General features: G+C 40.9%; 1 protein-coding gene across 1 annotated transcript in view; it reads right to left on the bottom strand.

The window, feature by feature from the left end:
* The window catches only part of LHPP (phospholysine phosphohistidine inorganic pyrophosphate phosphatase), a gene marked incomplete at its 5' end in the record, with an annotated part of 179,937 nt that overhangs the window by 150,631 nt on the left and 15,039 nt on the right, over positions 1–14,267 (bottom strand). Inside the window, 2 exons of the mRNA XM_019502175.1 lie at positions 2,527–2,680; positions 4,135–4,322. Coding sequence (XP_019357720.1) covers positions 2,527–2,680; positions 4,135–4,322 — 342 coding nt within the window. The remainder of the gene's footprint in view (positions 1–2,526; positions 2,681–4,134; positions 4,323–14,267) is intronic.

The following is a 14,267-nucleotide window of genomic DNA, read 5'->3' as shown; positions in this document are numbered from 1 at the left end:
GATCGTCTATAAACTCACTAGGGGGGACCAGAAGGGTTTGGGAGAGACCTTTGTTCCCCTACAGCCCCCGGCATAAGAAGGAATAACGGCCATAAGTTGCTGGAGAAGAGGTTTAGATTAGACATCCATAAGAACTACTTCATAGTTAGGGTGGCTAGGATCTGGAACCAACTCCCAAGGGAAGTGGTGCTGACTCCTATCCTGGGGGTCTTTAAGAGGAGGCTTGATGCCTACCTAGCTGGGATCATTTGAGCCCAGTTTTTTTTTCTCCTGCCCTGGCAGGGGGTCGGACTTGAAGATCTACAAGGTCCCTTCTGACCCTATTTCTATGATTCTTTAATTTCATTCAATACTGATGAGGCCTCAGCTAAAGTACTGTGTTCAGTTTTGGACAGTGCATTTCAAGAAAGGCATGGATGTATTGAAAAGAGTCCACTGAAGAGCAACAAAAATGATTACAGGTCCAGAAAAAATATGTCATATAAAGAAAGGGTAGATGAACTGGGTCTATGTAGTTTGAAGATAAGACAGTGACTTGATAACACTTAAGATACAAAGAACAGTTATTTTACAGAGGATGGTAATCAATTGTGCTCTGGGTTCCCAAAGTAAGGACAAATAACAAGCTTAAATTGAAAAGTGGGAGATTGAGGTTGGATACTACAAAGACCTTTCTCCCTGTGAAGCACTGGAACAAACCACCTAGAGAAGTTACTGAATGTCCGTCCTTGGAAGCTTTCATTTTTTGTCTAGGATGGTCTGGACGCGACTGATTTTGCCTTGTGCAAGGGGTTGGACTATATGTCCTTTTGAGCGTTTCCAGCCCTATTTTTCTATGATAGTAACTGAAGAGCTCACAGAGATCTAGCATGCTCCGTGGCTACTTCCAAGGGGAAGCAGAGGTAGAAAGCTTATTTTGAGCTTCAGCCAGCCACGAGTACCCTGTGCTGGAGAGACTACCAAGTTATAATATCCTTGGGAAAGACATGGAGGAATGCACACTGAGCATGCTCAATTCATAATCCCACATTTTAATTGGGAGTGAACTCTACCATGTTTGATTGATAAGCCAGTGACTTCTCCCTGGCTGCCACTAGATTGTTGTTTAGGTGCCATACATCATCTCCCAAAATTAAAGGTAAAGCTGTGAAGTCTGATATTGTAAGACTCATCATGAATAAGTAAATCTGGGCCTCTGAAATCCTTCAGCATATAACAAAACTTAGGTTTATAACAAAACTTACAGCACTGTAGCAGCTGTACCCTGCCCTACTTCACACGTAGGACTGTATTTAACAATCCACCTGCTGTAACAAGTAACTGGTTCTGGTTTCTAACCTCCAACAGTCAGACTCTCAAGCTACTTTAGTGAAACCAATTTCTTTTCTACATGGTTCTCACAGCTCAGACTGGCACCCAAACAAGATAAAGGGAATCTTCTAAACCAGGGGTCAGAAACTTATGGCTCAATGGCCACATCCAACCCATAGAGCCATTTGTTTCAGCCTGCAGACATGGGGCCTTGGTGCTTTTGGCTCCCTTGGGCTTCAGCAGCAGTGGGTCGGGCTTCAGCAAGTGCTGGCACAGGGCAAAGCGGCAGCAGTGAGTGCAGAAAAAGATGGCAACAGCAGGTACTTTCCCCATGCTAGTGGTGGGTGCTTTCCCCAGGCTGGGAACCGGAAAAGCACCCACTGCAGGCACAGAGATGGCGCTCGCCATTCCCACTTTTCCCTACACTGCCTCGGGGAAAGTACCCACCACTGGGGCAGGGAAAACACCTGCTGCTGCCACCTTCCCTTGCAGGATCAGGCACTCTGTGTCCTCTGACCCAAACTGAGTCAAATTTGGCCCACAGCCTTAAAAGGTTGTGAAACTCAAAAGGAGGGAAAGGAGGATGCGGGTAAAGTAGACAGGAGTGCGTTGGATACAAAGAGGAACTATTCTGAGACTTTGATGGGTTTTGGTTTAGGCCCTGAGTAAGTAATGTGGAACTTGCATTTTGGGTAATCTAGTGTCCTCTATGCTGCACCTTTCTTTTAAAACTAGAAAAATAACTCAGGCAACTTTATAGTAACTCGGAAGCTCAAATCCTATTTTCAAAAGTGACTTAGAAGTCTGAATCTTATTTAAAGTCGATGAGACTTAGGCTCCTAAGCCACTTATGGGTTTTGGAGAATTATATTCCTTTTTCACTTGTACAAGAAAGCTGAGCTGGCAAGCAAACTGTCTCTGAACAGGGAGAAGGAAGGACCAACAACAAGTACATTCTTCTGCTAAAGAGCCCTTCGTCAAACATCTGATCCAGTCACTTACTTTTCACCGTATACCAACAGGTGCAGCACTGGCTCTAAGCACTCTATACACACAACTGTGAAGATTTTCGAAGCCAGCTTTGGGACACAGTTACACAAACTAATATAATGCATTGTGCAGCTTGGATAAAATGGGATAGTTAAATGCAAAAAGACTGAGAGAAGTATACAAATATGCAGGCCTAGGTGTTCTAACTAAGAGTACTTAACTCACCCTCTTCCGAGTGATATCAGAATGGGATTCTCCAATCCAATCAGAACACGGAAAGCGTCATTGAGATTTTTGTAGGAAAAATTGTCTGCAGCTTCTCCAAGTACCACACAGTTTGGGTTTCCTTTATCAAGCTGATCAAATTCAGGAACAAGATCTAAGGAGGAAAAAGAAACACAAATCCCATGTGTTTTCAGAACCAACTCAAGTGTGTATTATCCAACAGGTCTGGATAACCCTACAACAACCTTTCACTCCTGACTGACTCCCGCTAGCAGCTGATTGTTGAGACTTTTCTTCCATTATCCACTATGGAGAAGAAAGAAAGCAAAATGAGCCACAAAATATTTGGGGAAAAGGTTTGCCAATATGCTTTATTCCCCCACCCCTACCTAATGCCCATCTACCGCCTACCTACTCAGTGCAATTTTACTCCAGTACATTTGTACTCAAGGCCCCTGAAAACACAGTTACAACTCTCAATGAGTTCAATGGGGGAGACAGACCAGGAAGATCAGGATTTGGTGTAAAATATGCTGCATGAGTGAAATTTTGCCATCATAAGAGCCCTGGGAAATCTCCATCATAGTGGAACTCCATAGGGGAAATGTGGAGGGGACCAAAGGCTCCATGACTGTGTGGAGCCAATGGCTACAAACTCATGTGCAGGTGATATACAGGGTGACAATCCTTACTCCATCCCTAGGGCTAAAGGACTGAGATGGGGATTCTGTTCCCACATAGTACACATGTTCCTCCGGCTTGGTGCAACGGCAGGAAGAGCGAGCTTCACCCTAAGTACAAAACTTTTTCTAGACAGAACGTCCTTCAAGTTAATAAACATGGTCTCTACCTGTTTGGGCATACTCATTGAATCCAAATATTGTGTTGATTTAATCTTCAGAGAGAATGGCAAATCATACATATATTCTGCAAATAGTATCCAGCTCTATTTCAGAGCAGAGGCTGAGACCATCTGGTCAACAGATCTGAAACAGAACTGTTTGAACGGCTGAGCTTTAAATACTTCTACTTCCAAATAACGGGCAGGCTACTTCTAAATAACTCTTGCTCCTTGAACAAGAGCTGAGAACAAATCCTCGCCTTGTGAAATTGAATTTCTGATGGACTGGATTCATGCAGTTTCCTTATCCGCTTGCTCAGAGAAAAGATGCCTGGGAGAAGGAAGGGAGAAATACTCATTAAGAAGAGCTATCTCCAAAGCCAGCATCTCAGGACTGGACTGGTCAAGCAGGGGATTGTTTCTTTAATTTGCCTAATACTGATTTATCATTACAGGCCTTGATCTTAAGGAACAAGGTTTCAACAGCTATGTTTTTCTATTGAATCCACCAATGTACAGATCTCAAAGTATTTTAATGGGGTAGCACAACTGCAAATGAGACCTGGATGTACTGGTATTACTCCAGCTACATTATGGAATGGACTTGAAGAGTTTTTTCTGTCAGGGAAACACCGGCTGGAAGTTTTCATCTTCCCACTCCTTTCAACAAAGGTACTATTTTACTTGACCAAAACTGGTTTTTGTGCCATGGTGTACTGTGCTGTCTACCTCTCCTAGAATCCAAGCTTCATGGAGCGCGGTCTCACCATCGTGGACGAGGAGATGCGGCCTCAGGTTGCGCTCCTTCAGAATGCGGCAGGCTGCTGGTGCTGGGGCAGTGACTTCGGAGACTAAAATGTCAAACCCCAGGCGCTGGAGCTTCTCCACAAATTTTTCTCGAGTTGCCTGAGTTTCGTTGGTGCAGAACCGCAGCTTGAGACCAGAGGCTTTGAGCCTGTCATGAAAAATGAGCAGTCATTAAAGCAAAGTGGGCAGAGAAGAAGTTGGTAGTGAAAGATTTATCACTGCAAAGCCCGTATATAATCAAGGCAGGAAGGAGAGGGATTAACATTTTAAGCACAGGTGCATAAAATTTGGAATATTATTTATCCGTAATGTAGTGCAACAAAATTGTTCAGCACTTTAGAAGCGCATGTGAAGAAAAGGATCTCACCAGAAAAAGCCTGGGAAGAAACACAGGTAATTATAAAACAAAGGAAGAGCTGCAGTGACTGTAAAGCAGATGCAGGCTATCACTGTGGGGTACTTTTAGCCCCAGGTTACATTGACTTCACAGCCCTCAAGCTGTGAGCCGTTAATGGTGGAAGGACATCACAGAGCAGAAGCCTAGTAATGCATGATACCTAAAGACTGCTGTCCCAGTTCAGAAAGTTTTCAGAACCAAACAGGACTGGATGGGGAATGAGTTTGGTTCAGCTCATTTTAGTGGAGGCTTGCAGAGCCCCTTCTCTGGGGGAACACTAGCTAGAAGATGGCAGTGCAAGCAAAGCTCGCCTTCCCTTGCAAGTAAATTAGTTTCAAATAAACAAGCCTTCCATGCATCAAAAGAGGTAAAGGTAGTCCTCTATCATTTAGTCTTTAGCAAAGAGAAAAGCAGCCATGAACCAAGAGCATTACATAGCCATAATTACAAAGGTTAGCATGCTCTAATCTTGCTTTAGCATTTTAAGTTGGATTTTCACCTTTCCACTTACTGAACATCTGTTCCAATGATCAACGCGATTATAGCTATGGAATTACAATGCACTGGAGTTACCACGTTATATAATAATGTAATATTGCTCTGGCAAGACAACTGCCTGATGTCACAAAAGCGGCACTCATATCAACATACGCATGAGTGCTGTAGTATTCACAGTAGAACCTCTACCCCGACACCTGTGCTATTATTCTAATATTATAAAAGCCTAAATCTGTCTGTCTGTCTGTCCATAACGCTTTATTCACACTCTGATTGGCTGTCTCGGCAGCCCGTCATTCTTGATGGGCAATTGGCTAGTTTAGAATAATAAAAGCCTAGAATAACAAGGATGGAAGGAACTTCAGGAGTTCATCATTTGCTGGGTTTCAGTGAGGCTGCACTCTGTAAAAAGCAGGTCACTTCAATTAACTCTTTAATCTTTCTAAATGTGTGTGTGTAGAGCACAGAGGCATCACAGCCAGCAGATACAACGCTGAACTGGAAGGAAAAAAACAAGGATTATACTACATGTTCATCACTGAGATCTGCTGTGTGGAGACCTTTCACTTCTCCAAGTCTTTGTTCCCCCACCTACAGGCATGACAACAGCACACTTTGCATAGCACTGTAAATCACAAGAAAGCACTGTTATTATATAGGCACAATTATCATTTACGATTATTCTGAGTTGCTATAAGCCTCTACCTAGACTCTATTGCGGTTCATGGCTCTATCCTGTGACATAAAAATGGAGAATAAGATTTTCCAAAAGTGATTAGTGACTTGGGTTTTCTCAAGTTGTCATTGTCAGTTTGAGATGTCTCAGAAAGACCTATTCTCAGATACTCAATACTTCCAGAAATTGAAGTGCCTCAAGGCTGGTATCCCAAAATAGAGATCTACAAAACCACGAGCTGCTTACAACAATGACCAAAGAGGATGAGTTAATATGGATTTATGCCTAAATTTAAGGCCACCCGAGATTAAATTGGGGCTAAGTTTATACATTACTATCCAATGGTTGTGAACTTCTCCAGAAAGAGAGGAAAGATGAAGAAGAGTTTATCTATTAGAAAATTCTCCGTGGCCCTTCTCACAACGACAGACTGTATATGTTATTCTCCAGTAAGGAAGTTCAGAGCAGTTTGAAATAAACATCAAAGCTAGTTAGAGAAAACATATTTGAGGCAGAACTGTCCATCAGAAAGACTTCTTAGAAATCGGATCCTAATGTAGGGTGCTCTCTCACATTTTAACAGTCTGCCAATGTCTTTTTCAATAACACAGGTGATTCATTTCTTTCTTATTATTTGTCTTTCCTAATCATAGGTATGTGAATTATCAATTACATTTAGTGGTTAATTGCCCTTCATAAAGATAGCTTTTCTATTTTAAATTAGGCAGTTAATATATTGTAACTAATAGCATCCACTTGTACATTATAAATATATCTTCATTGATTGGTGCAGTAAATGTGAGATTCACTCACAAGTTAATGAAGCAATTGAGTGAAGAAGTGCAGGGTGTACCCAGGGAATAATTATTGTTAATGAATTATGATGTGACCTTCTCAGAACAATGAACAATTGGTGTGACAGTTAGATGACAGTATTTTGCACCTGTTATTCCAAAGATGGTTTCAAATGCAGTTAAAAGGCAAAAAAATGTACTTTAAATACACAAGTAACTTTAGGGAGTGTGTCATGTGTAAAGCAATCTTGTTTTAAATGTAAATTATATCGTCACATTCTTAGGGAAAAGCTCATGGTTCACGAATACCTGCACCATGGTTGTAAGATGAGTAGGAGTCTTCTGTTTAGCTCCGTAAAGGTTAATAGAACGAACTGTGGAACAAAGTAAACCTATACAAACTGCATGCACAAAAGACAAAACTCTCACAGGTTCTGATGAATCCAATAACATTTATTAGATGGCTTACAGAATATGAATACATTTTTTTTCCTCTTAGCCTTCAAACAAACAATCACTCCTTTTACAATAGTAGTTTTCAATCTGTTTCAATTGCGGACCCCTAAAAAATTCTGAATGGAGACATGGACCCCTTTGGAAATTTCGAATGGAGGAGAGGACCCCTTTGAACTGTAAATGTAGGCATCCACATACTTTTGACTGATCAGAGTTATCTGTCATGGATCCCTTAGACATAGTCTGCAGACCCCCAGAGGTCTACCGACCACTGTTTTAGACTATTAGAAGAAAAATACAGGTACGCTTATTAAACTGATGACCATACTGGAGGCAATCAGACTATATCCAACAATACTTCTACCAACCTCATGTGCTGGTGAGTAGTAACACTTGTTGTCTCATGATTAATAAGAGTAGAGACCAATCATATACATCTTAATATTTATATCACTAGAAAAAGACATGGGATTCTACAGACTATAGGATAAATTCTGCAAAGAACTGAGTAATTTGGTCAGAAAACAGGTCTTTTTCATGGATCATTTTAATCAAAAAGCAAAAAAAAAAATCTCCAAAAACATTTTGGTGAGAAAATACAAAACTAAACATTTTGATTCAGAAATGCTGCCATAATATATCATGGCAGGTGTCCACTTTGTGTCCCTCTTCTCCATTATAGGCTGGACTTCCTGGTCAGAGACTACATTAAAGTCAAGTCAGTGTTTCGGGTTTTGGCCCCAAGATAAAAAGTTGCCAGGTTTCTGCTGTTCAGTTTTTTAAACAAACAAAAAAAAATCTAAATCTGTTACAAACAGAGCTTTTTATGATTTTTTAAAAACTAGTTTAATAAAAAAAGCCCATCTACCTTTGAAAAACAGTTTTCTGAAGGAATTTGTTGGGTTTGTTTTTTTTTAATAGTCCTAAACTCTCTTGCCCCAGTTTAATTTCTAACCCTAAGCAGCTCTACTACTGTCACGGTAGTTGTTAACAGTATGCCCACAGTGGGAGGGATTTTTCTTTGAATGTTCGTTTTAGTGAGTATTCAGTGACTGATGACTTTGTCCCTAGCTATTACAGATATCAACTGTGACAATTAAAAAAGGATGGACTTTATAGACAACCCACTCAAGGGATCCCACTGAAGTCAATAGTGAAACTTCTTTTGGGTTTTCATGGGACAAGGAAATCAATCACCTGTGGAGTTGCTGAAGGTCTGTATTTGTTGAACCCAAGACTACATTTGAAGTCACCGCCCCTTGGCAGGCAAAGAGAAATGAGAAACTGCGTGGTACTGCGTTAGTTCAGCAATCAGCAATCATATGTTCTAAGAACCTGCCCTAAGGCAAGTTACAGGGATCTTCAGTGCCAGCAAGTTTGTGGGATCTCGGAGGCAAGAGAAAGTAGAGATTAATTTGATGTACAATAACATTTCTACAAATTCAACCATACTATTTACGGAACAACCCATTCAAAAATTTACCTGGGTATAAAGGTATTAAACCTTCCATTAATAAAATGGAACATACTACAGCACATTTTTGCAACATTTATAGCTGAATTATAATTATTGGCGCTACAGTGGCATGCAGAAAAGTCCAATCAAAGGCTGCAAGTATGTCACACACATCATAACTATGACAATGGTTTGAGTTAAACGTTAAAGATGCCGGACCTCACAACTAATGTGCGTTCAAGCTGTGCACACAAACAAGCAGCAAGTCTTTAATTATGTCGTACCATGAACAGCTTGGACATTTTTGACACTTTCTGTGGATATTTTCAGACTGCTTTTCTGACGTGGGTTTTGAGTGTGGGGAATTTCCTTGTCACATGACACAAATCATACTTTCCCATTTGACCAGTTCCGGTTTTGTGTGTGGAAACTGCAGAACTCGAGTTTTGCCTCCAAATGCCAAGCGAAGTTTTAACAGACACAATTTGGGTGCTCTCCTTTCAGAACACGAATGGCTGCAAACTCCGACTCTTTCTAGAGCAAAACTAGATACCCAGGTGCCTTCCAAAGCTCACTGGAAGGGTCTGTACAAAGTCGATAGGACTACTGAAAATTATATACAAATTTCACAGCTCTACGCTACATATTTAATCGTGCAAATAATTATTATATTTATGTGGAAGGAAGTATGTTGGAGGTTTTAATTTCATGTGCATTACTAAATAAAATAACAACTCACAAAAGAAATCTCTGTCAAAAAATCTATAAAGTGGTAAATCAGTAAAGAACAAAAAAAACCAAACAGGTGGGGTCATCTGACATTTTCCTTAAACATTCGGAGTACAAATTATTTTTAAAGCTGCTTCAAACTGCACAAATTCATCAGTCACCCAATCAATCCATAAATCCTAAATTGGGGCGCATGTTTGACTTTGCACATATTGTGCATGTGCATATCCAGGACATATGAAAATCAGTTTTTTAATTTCAGGGGAGAGCTGTCCCTTATGCTATACTAGTTCTTTGAACTGACCTTTACCTCATTCTGACAGAACAGGACAAGACTCTGAGTGACAATGTCCCACAATGCAATTACTGTGCGTCAGATGAGCCGGTCCCTTACAAATCACCTCGAACTTTACACATCTGCTGGCTGTCAGCATCTGCCAGGTTCACTCACCCGAAAATAATGAAAAAACTCTCATTATTGTTCCATAACAGGTAAAGTGTTAGGACAATTATTAGACATCCTGACTGACCTTGTACAGACTTAACCACCTGCCCTTGCCAACCTTTTTGGGTTAGCCTTTGGGCATATAAAACACAAAAATGCACTTTTAGACAACACAGAGGTTATGACACCAGCAGGAAAAAAAACCCATAGCCAAGGGACTTGGACTCAAAGCTCTCAATTCACTTTCCTGCAAAAGGCAGGATAAAGAAAAGACAAGCTCATGAACCAAGGATATGGCATGAGACTGAACTTCCCATATTCAATGAATCCCTCACAACAGAAACTATTTCATTCACCCACAGAGCCTGAAAGCCACACTTGGCGTCATTCTTCATGGGTGGACAGGATGGCAAAAGAATACAAACATAAAACGAACTGATGGAAAGTTAACTATCCACACTCACTTATTCTCCCAAGAGAAAGTTTGGCACACCTTGGAGAGATTCTGATCGCACCAGATTTCCACAGCTGGCCACATAAAACACGTGCTGAAAAGGACTTTTGCTACTGAGAGTGTTTAATCCTTGTATAATAAGTTTATGACTGACAAAGAGTGGCCGTTACAGGTCAATAACCTAATGACTGCCCGAAGATGGGAAGAAAAATGAACATTAAAAGAGTTACTTGTGACCAAACACTGGAAGAAATGTGTGCAACCTAAACAACCATGCTGCACTTCAAGTGTGTAGTATGAGCTATTCCAGTCTGTATGTGAATAAGACCTCAGCTACTTCTCTCTGTAGGGTCTAATGTTTCTTCTCCAGTCAAGTACCATTTCCTTCTTCCCCAATGGCTGCAAAATGGAAAATGCCTGAACAAGCTGTCACAATGTTAGTATATAGTGTCCCATTTTCACAATACCATATCATATAACATTGGACATATATATATATATGAAGCAACATAGTATTAGTCTCATTATGTAAAATGAAGCTAAAAAAGCAAAAACTTTCCTGTTTCTAGCTTACAGAAGATGAAGTATGTGAAGGTGTTGCCTTTTATCTGGAGAATGGAAGCTGCGGAGAACTGCAGAAGAGAGTCATCTGTGGTGCACGTGACAAGTTTTATCAGTCCTTAAAAGCCCAGGAAGCATAAAATGTATTTTTAGGTGCCATATGCTGGCACTTTATCTGTCAGCTAATTATTCAAATACATATTAGACACAGAATACTCCCTCCCCCCGGAATATAAGGGTGATGGTGGAATTTACATATCCCTGTCAAACTCCATCGAGTTCATAGGAAGCTTATAGTACTACAAGACATGTTTTCAGATGTTTCCAGGGAACAGGTTCCAAGATATTCACCTCAGATGATAAGCCACTATAAAGAGGTCTCAGACTTATCAAAATCCAACATGGATCATGTGAATAACATGGATCATGTTAGTAAAAATCTTGCTTGGGTTCTAAGGACAGCATAGTGATACAAGAATAAAAAGGGCTGGAGAAAGGCGGAACAGCTTATTTCATCTTTCTTGTATGTAACACACCCAAATGCATTTTGTGGTTTTTAGGCCAGCACAGAAACATAGAATTAAAATTAATAAGGACACTGCACCAAATAAATGCACACAAGAACCTTGTTCAACCACACAAACAGTGAGAACATTTGGGTTGTACTGCAGAATACTGAGTGCCCAGGGTGGAGAAATGCATCAGGGCCACCAGGTAATTAAGCCATTGCTGAATACCAGATGATACGGCGCTCCTCACCAGTCTATGAACAGGCTAACATCACCTAGGCTGGCGATGCCCCTGGAGAACCTCATTGGCTAATGCTTGATCCATCTTCAGTATGAGTGTGCTGTTTCCCATGGGTGTCTTCAGTGGAGTTCCTCAACATAGGAGTAGAAGGAAGCAGGGAAAACAGACAAATGACACTCAAAATACAGAATGATCATTATTGCCTTGACCTGGAAACCCATTCTGGGGAGAAGGATAAAGACAGTTCATAGATAGGCAGTTTAGTTTCTTCAGAAGAAGGAATTAAACAGCCAGCAGCAAACTGATATCTATGAGAAGCAAAGCTAAGACTTCAAAGTTCATAGCTACACTCCCCCTCTATAAAGATGATGGATTAGAGAAAGGCATGTGGCAGCTGAAAGACTCTATAAGCAAATATATGCAGGCAATACAGAAATGACAGAGGAAAAGTTTGAAGAAGAGAAGCAAAAAGAAGAACAGAACAAAGTGAAGATGAGCCTGAAAAAGGCGGAAGTGATGGTTACAAGAGGGTGCATACATGTGTATACGTTTAGTGCTTCTTTACCTATGTAGCAAAAAGCCAGAAAGGAAAGCTGTCAAAGTTTGATCTGGAAAGACTACAGCAAAGCCAAGTTACAGATGTAGAGTGACTACCATGGTCTTTAATCTAACAAAGAATCTCCCAATTCAGTGTTACGAGGAAGCAGCTAATTCCATGCTACTGTACAGTTGTCACAGGACAGGGTCTAATGCACAACAAATGTAAAAGGATTGCCTGCACTCTAGTTTCAGACTGCAGGACTGTATACATGAAAGACCAAGCTGTCAAATCAGCATACCCAAGATGAGGCACCCTGAAGGAAATTTTCAAGGTTCACAAGCTGGTTAGGCACCTAACTTACACTAACTTTCAGTGCAAGTCACACACCACTGATAGCTCTGTGGACCTTTGAAAATCTTCCCAACTACCTTCATTTTTAAGCATTTAAATGAATAAATAATAAATACATAAAAAATGGCCTTTCAGAAATTTGATGCATTCATAACACCAAAGATCAAAGCACAAAAAAAAATTTACATGCAGAGAAACTGAAAAGACTGCTTGCTCATCTGAGATGGAAGAGGTGTATATAAAATAATGAATGGTGCAGGAAAGGTAGATCAGGAACTCATTCTCCAATACTTTTTCATACAACCCACAAACTTAATTGTGGAACTTGTTGGCTTCAATGACTCGGTGCCAAGGTCTTGATAGGATTCCTAAAATGGACTGAATATTTAGTTGAACATCAAGAACATCCAGAGTTATAATTACTGGCAATAACAATTCTTATGTGCTAGCCAATCTAAATTATCAGAAATAAGGAAGAGACCCTATGTGGGAAAGGTTATCCCACACGTGCCTCAACTTGAGTCTTTCCACCATCCTGTTGAGGCATCTTGTACTGACCAGGGAGGATACTGGACTACATGGACTTAGTTCCTGCTCCAGTATTGCCATTTATTTGTATTTCTATATACATCTAAAAATCAGACTTATTTAAATGCCTAAACACAAATCTTGATATGTTTTAGAAATTTGGCCTAAACCTACCAGCATTTGATCTGCTCTTGAACTGTCTCCAAATAGTGTTTCAGCAGCCCAGTAGCTTTATAACATCACTCCTTGCTATTTCACACTTAGTCACCTCAGTGGTGGCCGCAGGGTTGTTGGGGCCCTGGGCAAGAGAGTCACTTGGGGCCCCTTAGAGGCTTAATTTTGATGATCTGTGTATCGTGGATCTTTTTAATATTCTTGGGGGGAATTAGATAAATAGTTGAGTGTTAAAATGCAAATACAGCCACTTCCTTGCAAAAACTTTACCCCCAAAAAATTTTGTTGCAAAATTTTGGGGGCCCCTAAAGTGTGGTGCCTCGGGCAGTCACCTGGTTTGCCCTCCCCTAAGGCTGCTACTGGTCACCTTTAATGGCAAACACTTCTCCTTTCTTGTGCCCTTCCTCCTTGGTGCCTGTTCCTCTCTGCTCACTCCTGTTTAGAAACAATGCCTTCCTACTTCTTTTCTCTTTTTGTGTGATCCATCTTGGATTCCATCCAAACAATCAATTTCTATACATAGGAACAGGAGCCAAAGGGGATGGGAAATGAAACCGGGCAAGCAAGACAGTCAAAGAGGAGACCAGATTCATACACTAAAGCGTAAGGATGAGTGGAGTCAAAATGGCGATATACAAGAACGTGTGAGGCCACCTTGCTATATGGAGCAGAAACCTGGGCCACTGGAGAATGAGATTTTTAATGAGAGCAGCTGTACCTAAGAGCAATGACAGGACATGGGTGAGTGAAATCAGGAGGAGATCAAAGCACAAAAATAGCCTCAGAGAGGGAGGGGACTTGACAGCAAGACTCAGGCACTTTGGGTATATTTGTAAGGACAGAGGAAGATCATCAGGCCAGGGCAAAATAAAGTATTTTTGGCTCTGAGTAAGAGAATGGATATGCAAAAACGGCATAGCCAAGTCACAGCAGCATATTTATGGCTTCATCTAAAGCTGGGGGAAGTCAATGGAAGTCTTTCCTTGACTTCAATTCTCTCTGGATCCAGCCCCTCTAATCCAATTATGAATGAAGCCCCCACACCCTCTTCATACCCTTGAGGAAAGCTTGCCTTTCCCAAGTCACAGCTTGCCAGTGAGGGGACGAGCTATATAATTAAAGCCCTGATTCAGCAAAGCACTTAAGCATCTGTTTAACTGTAACCACATGAACTGTCAAACCGATGGCCTGGAGCTACTTACATGCTTCTTAAATTTAAGAATGTGCTTAAGTGGCCTGTTGAATCAGAGCAGATAGTGGCTCACTGCAGCAATCTTAAATCA

This window comes from Gavialis gangeticus, unplaced genomic scaffold, assembly GCF_001723915.1.
Source record: "Gavialis gangeticus isolate Ggan-Ray unplaced genomic scaffold, GavGan_comp1, whole genome shotgun sequence".
Lineage (NCBI taxonomy): Eukaryota > Metazoa > Chordata > Crocodylia > Gavialidae > Gavialis > Gavialis gangeticus.
This window is presented reverse-complemented; position numbering and strand designations above follow the sequence as displayed.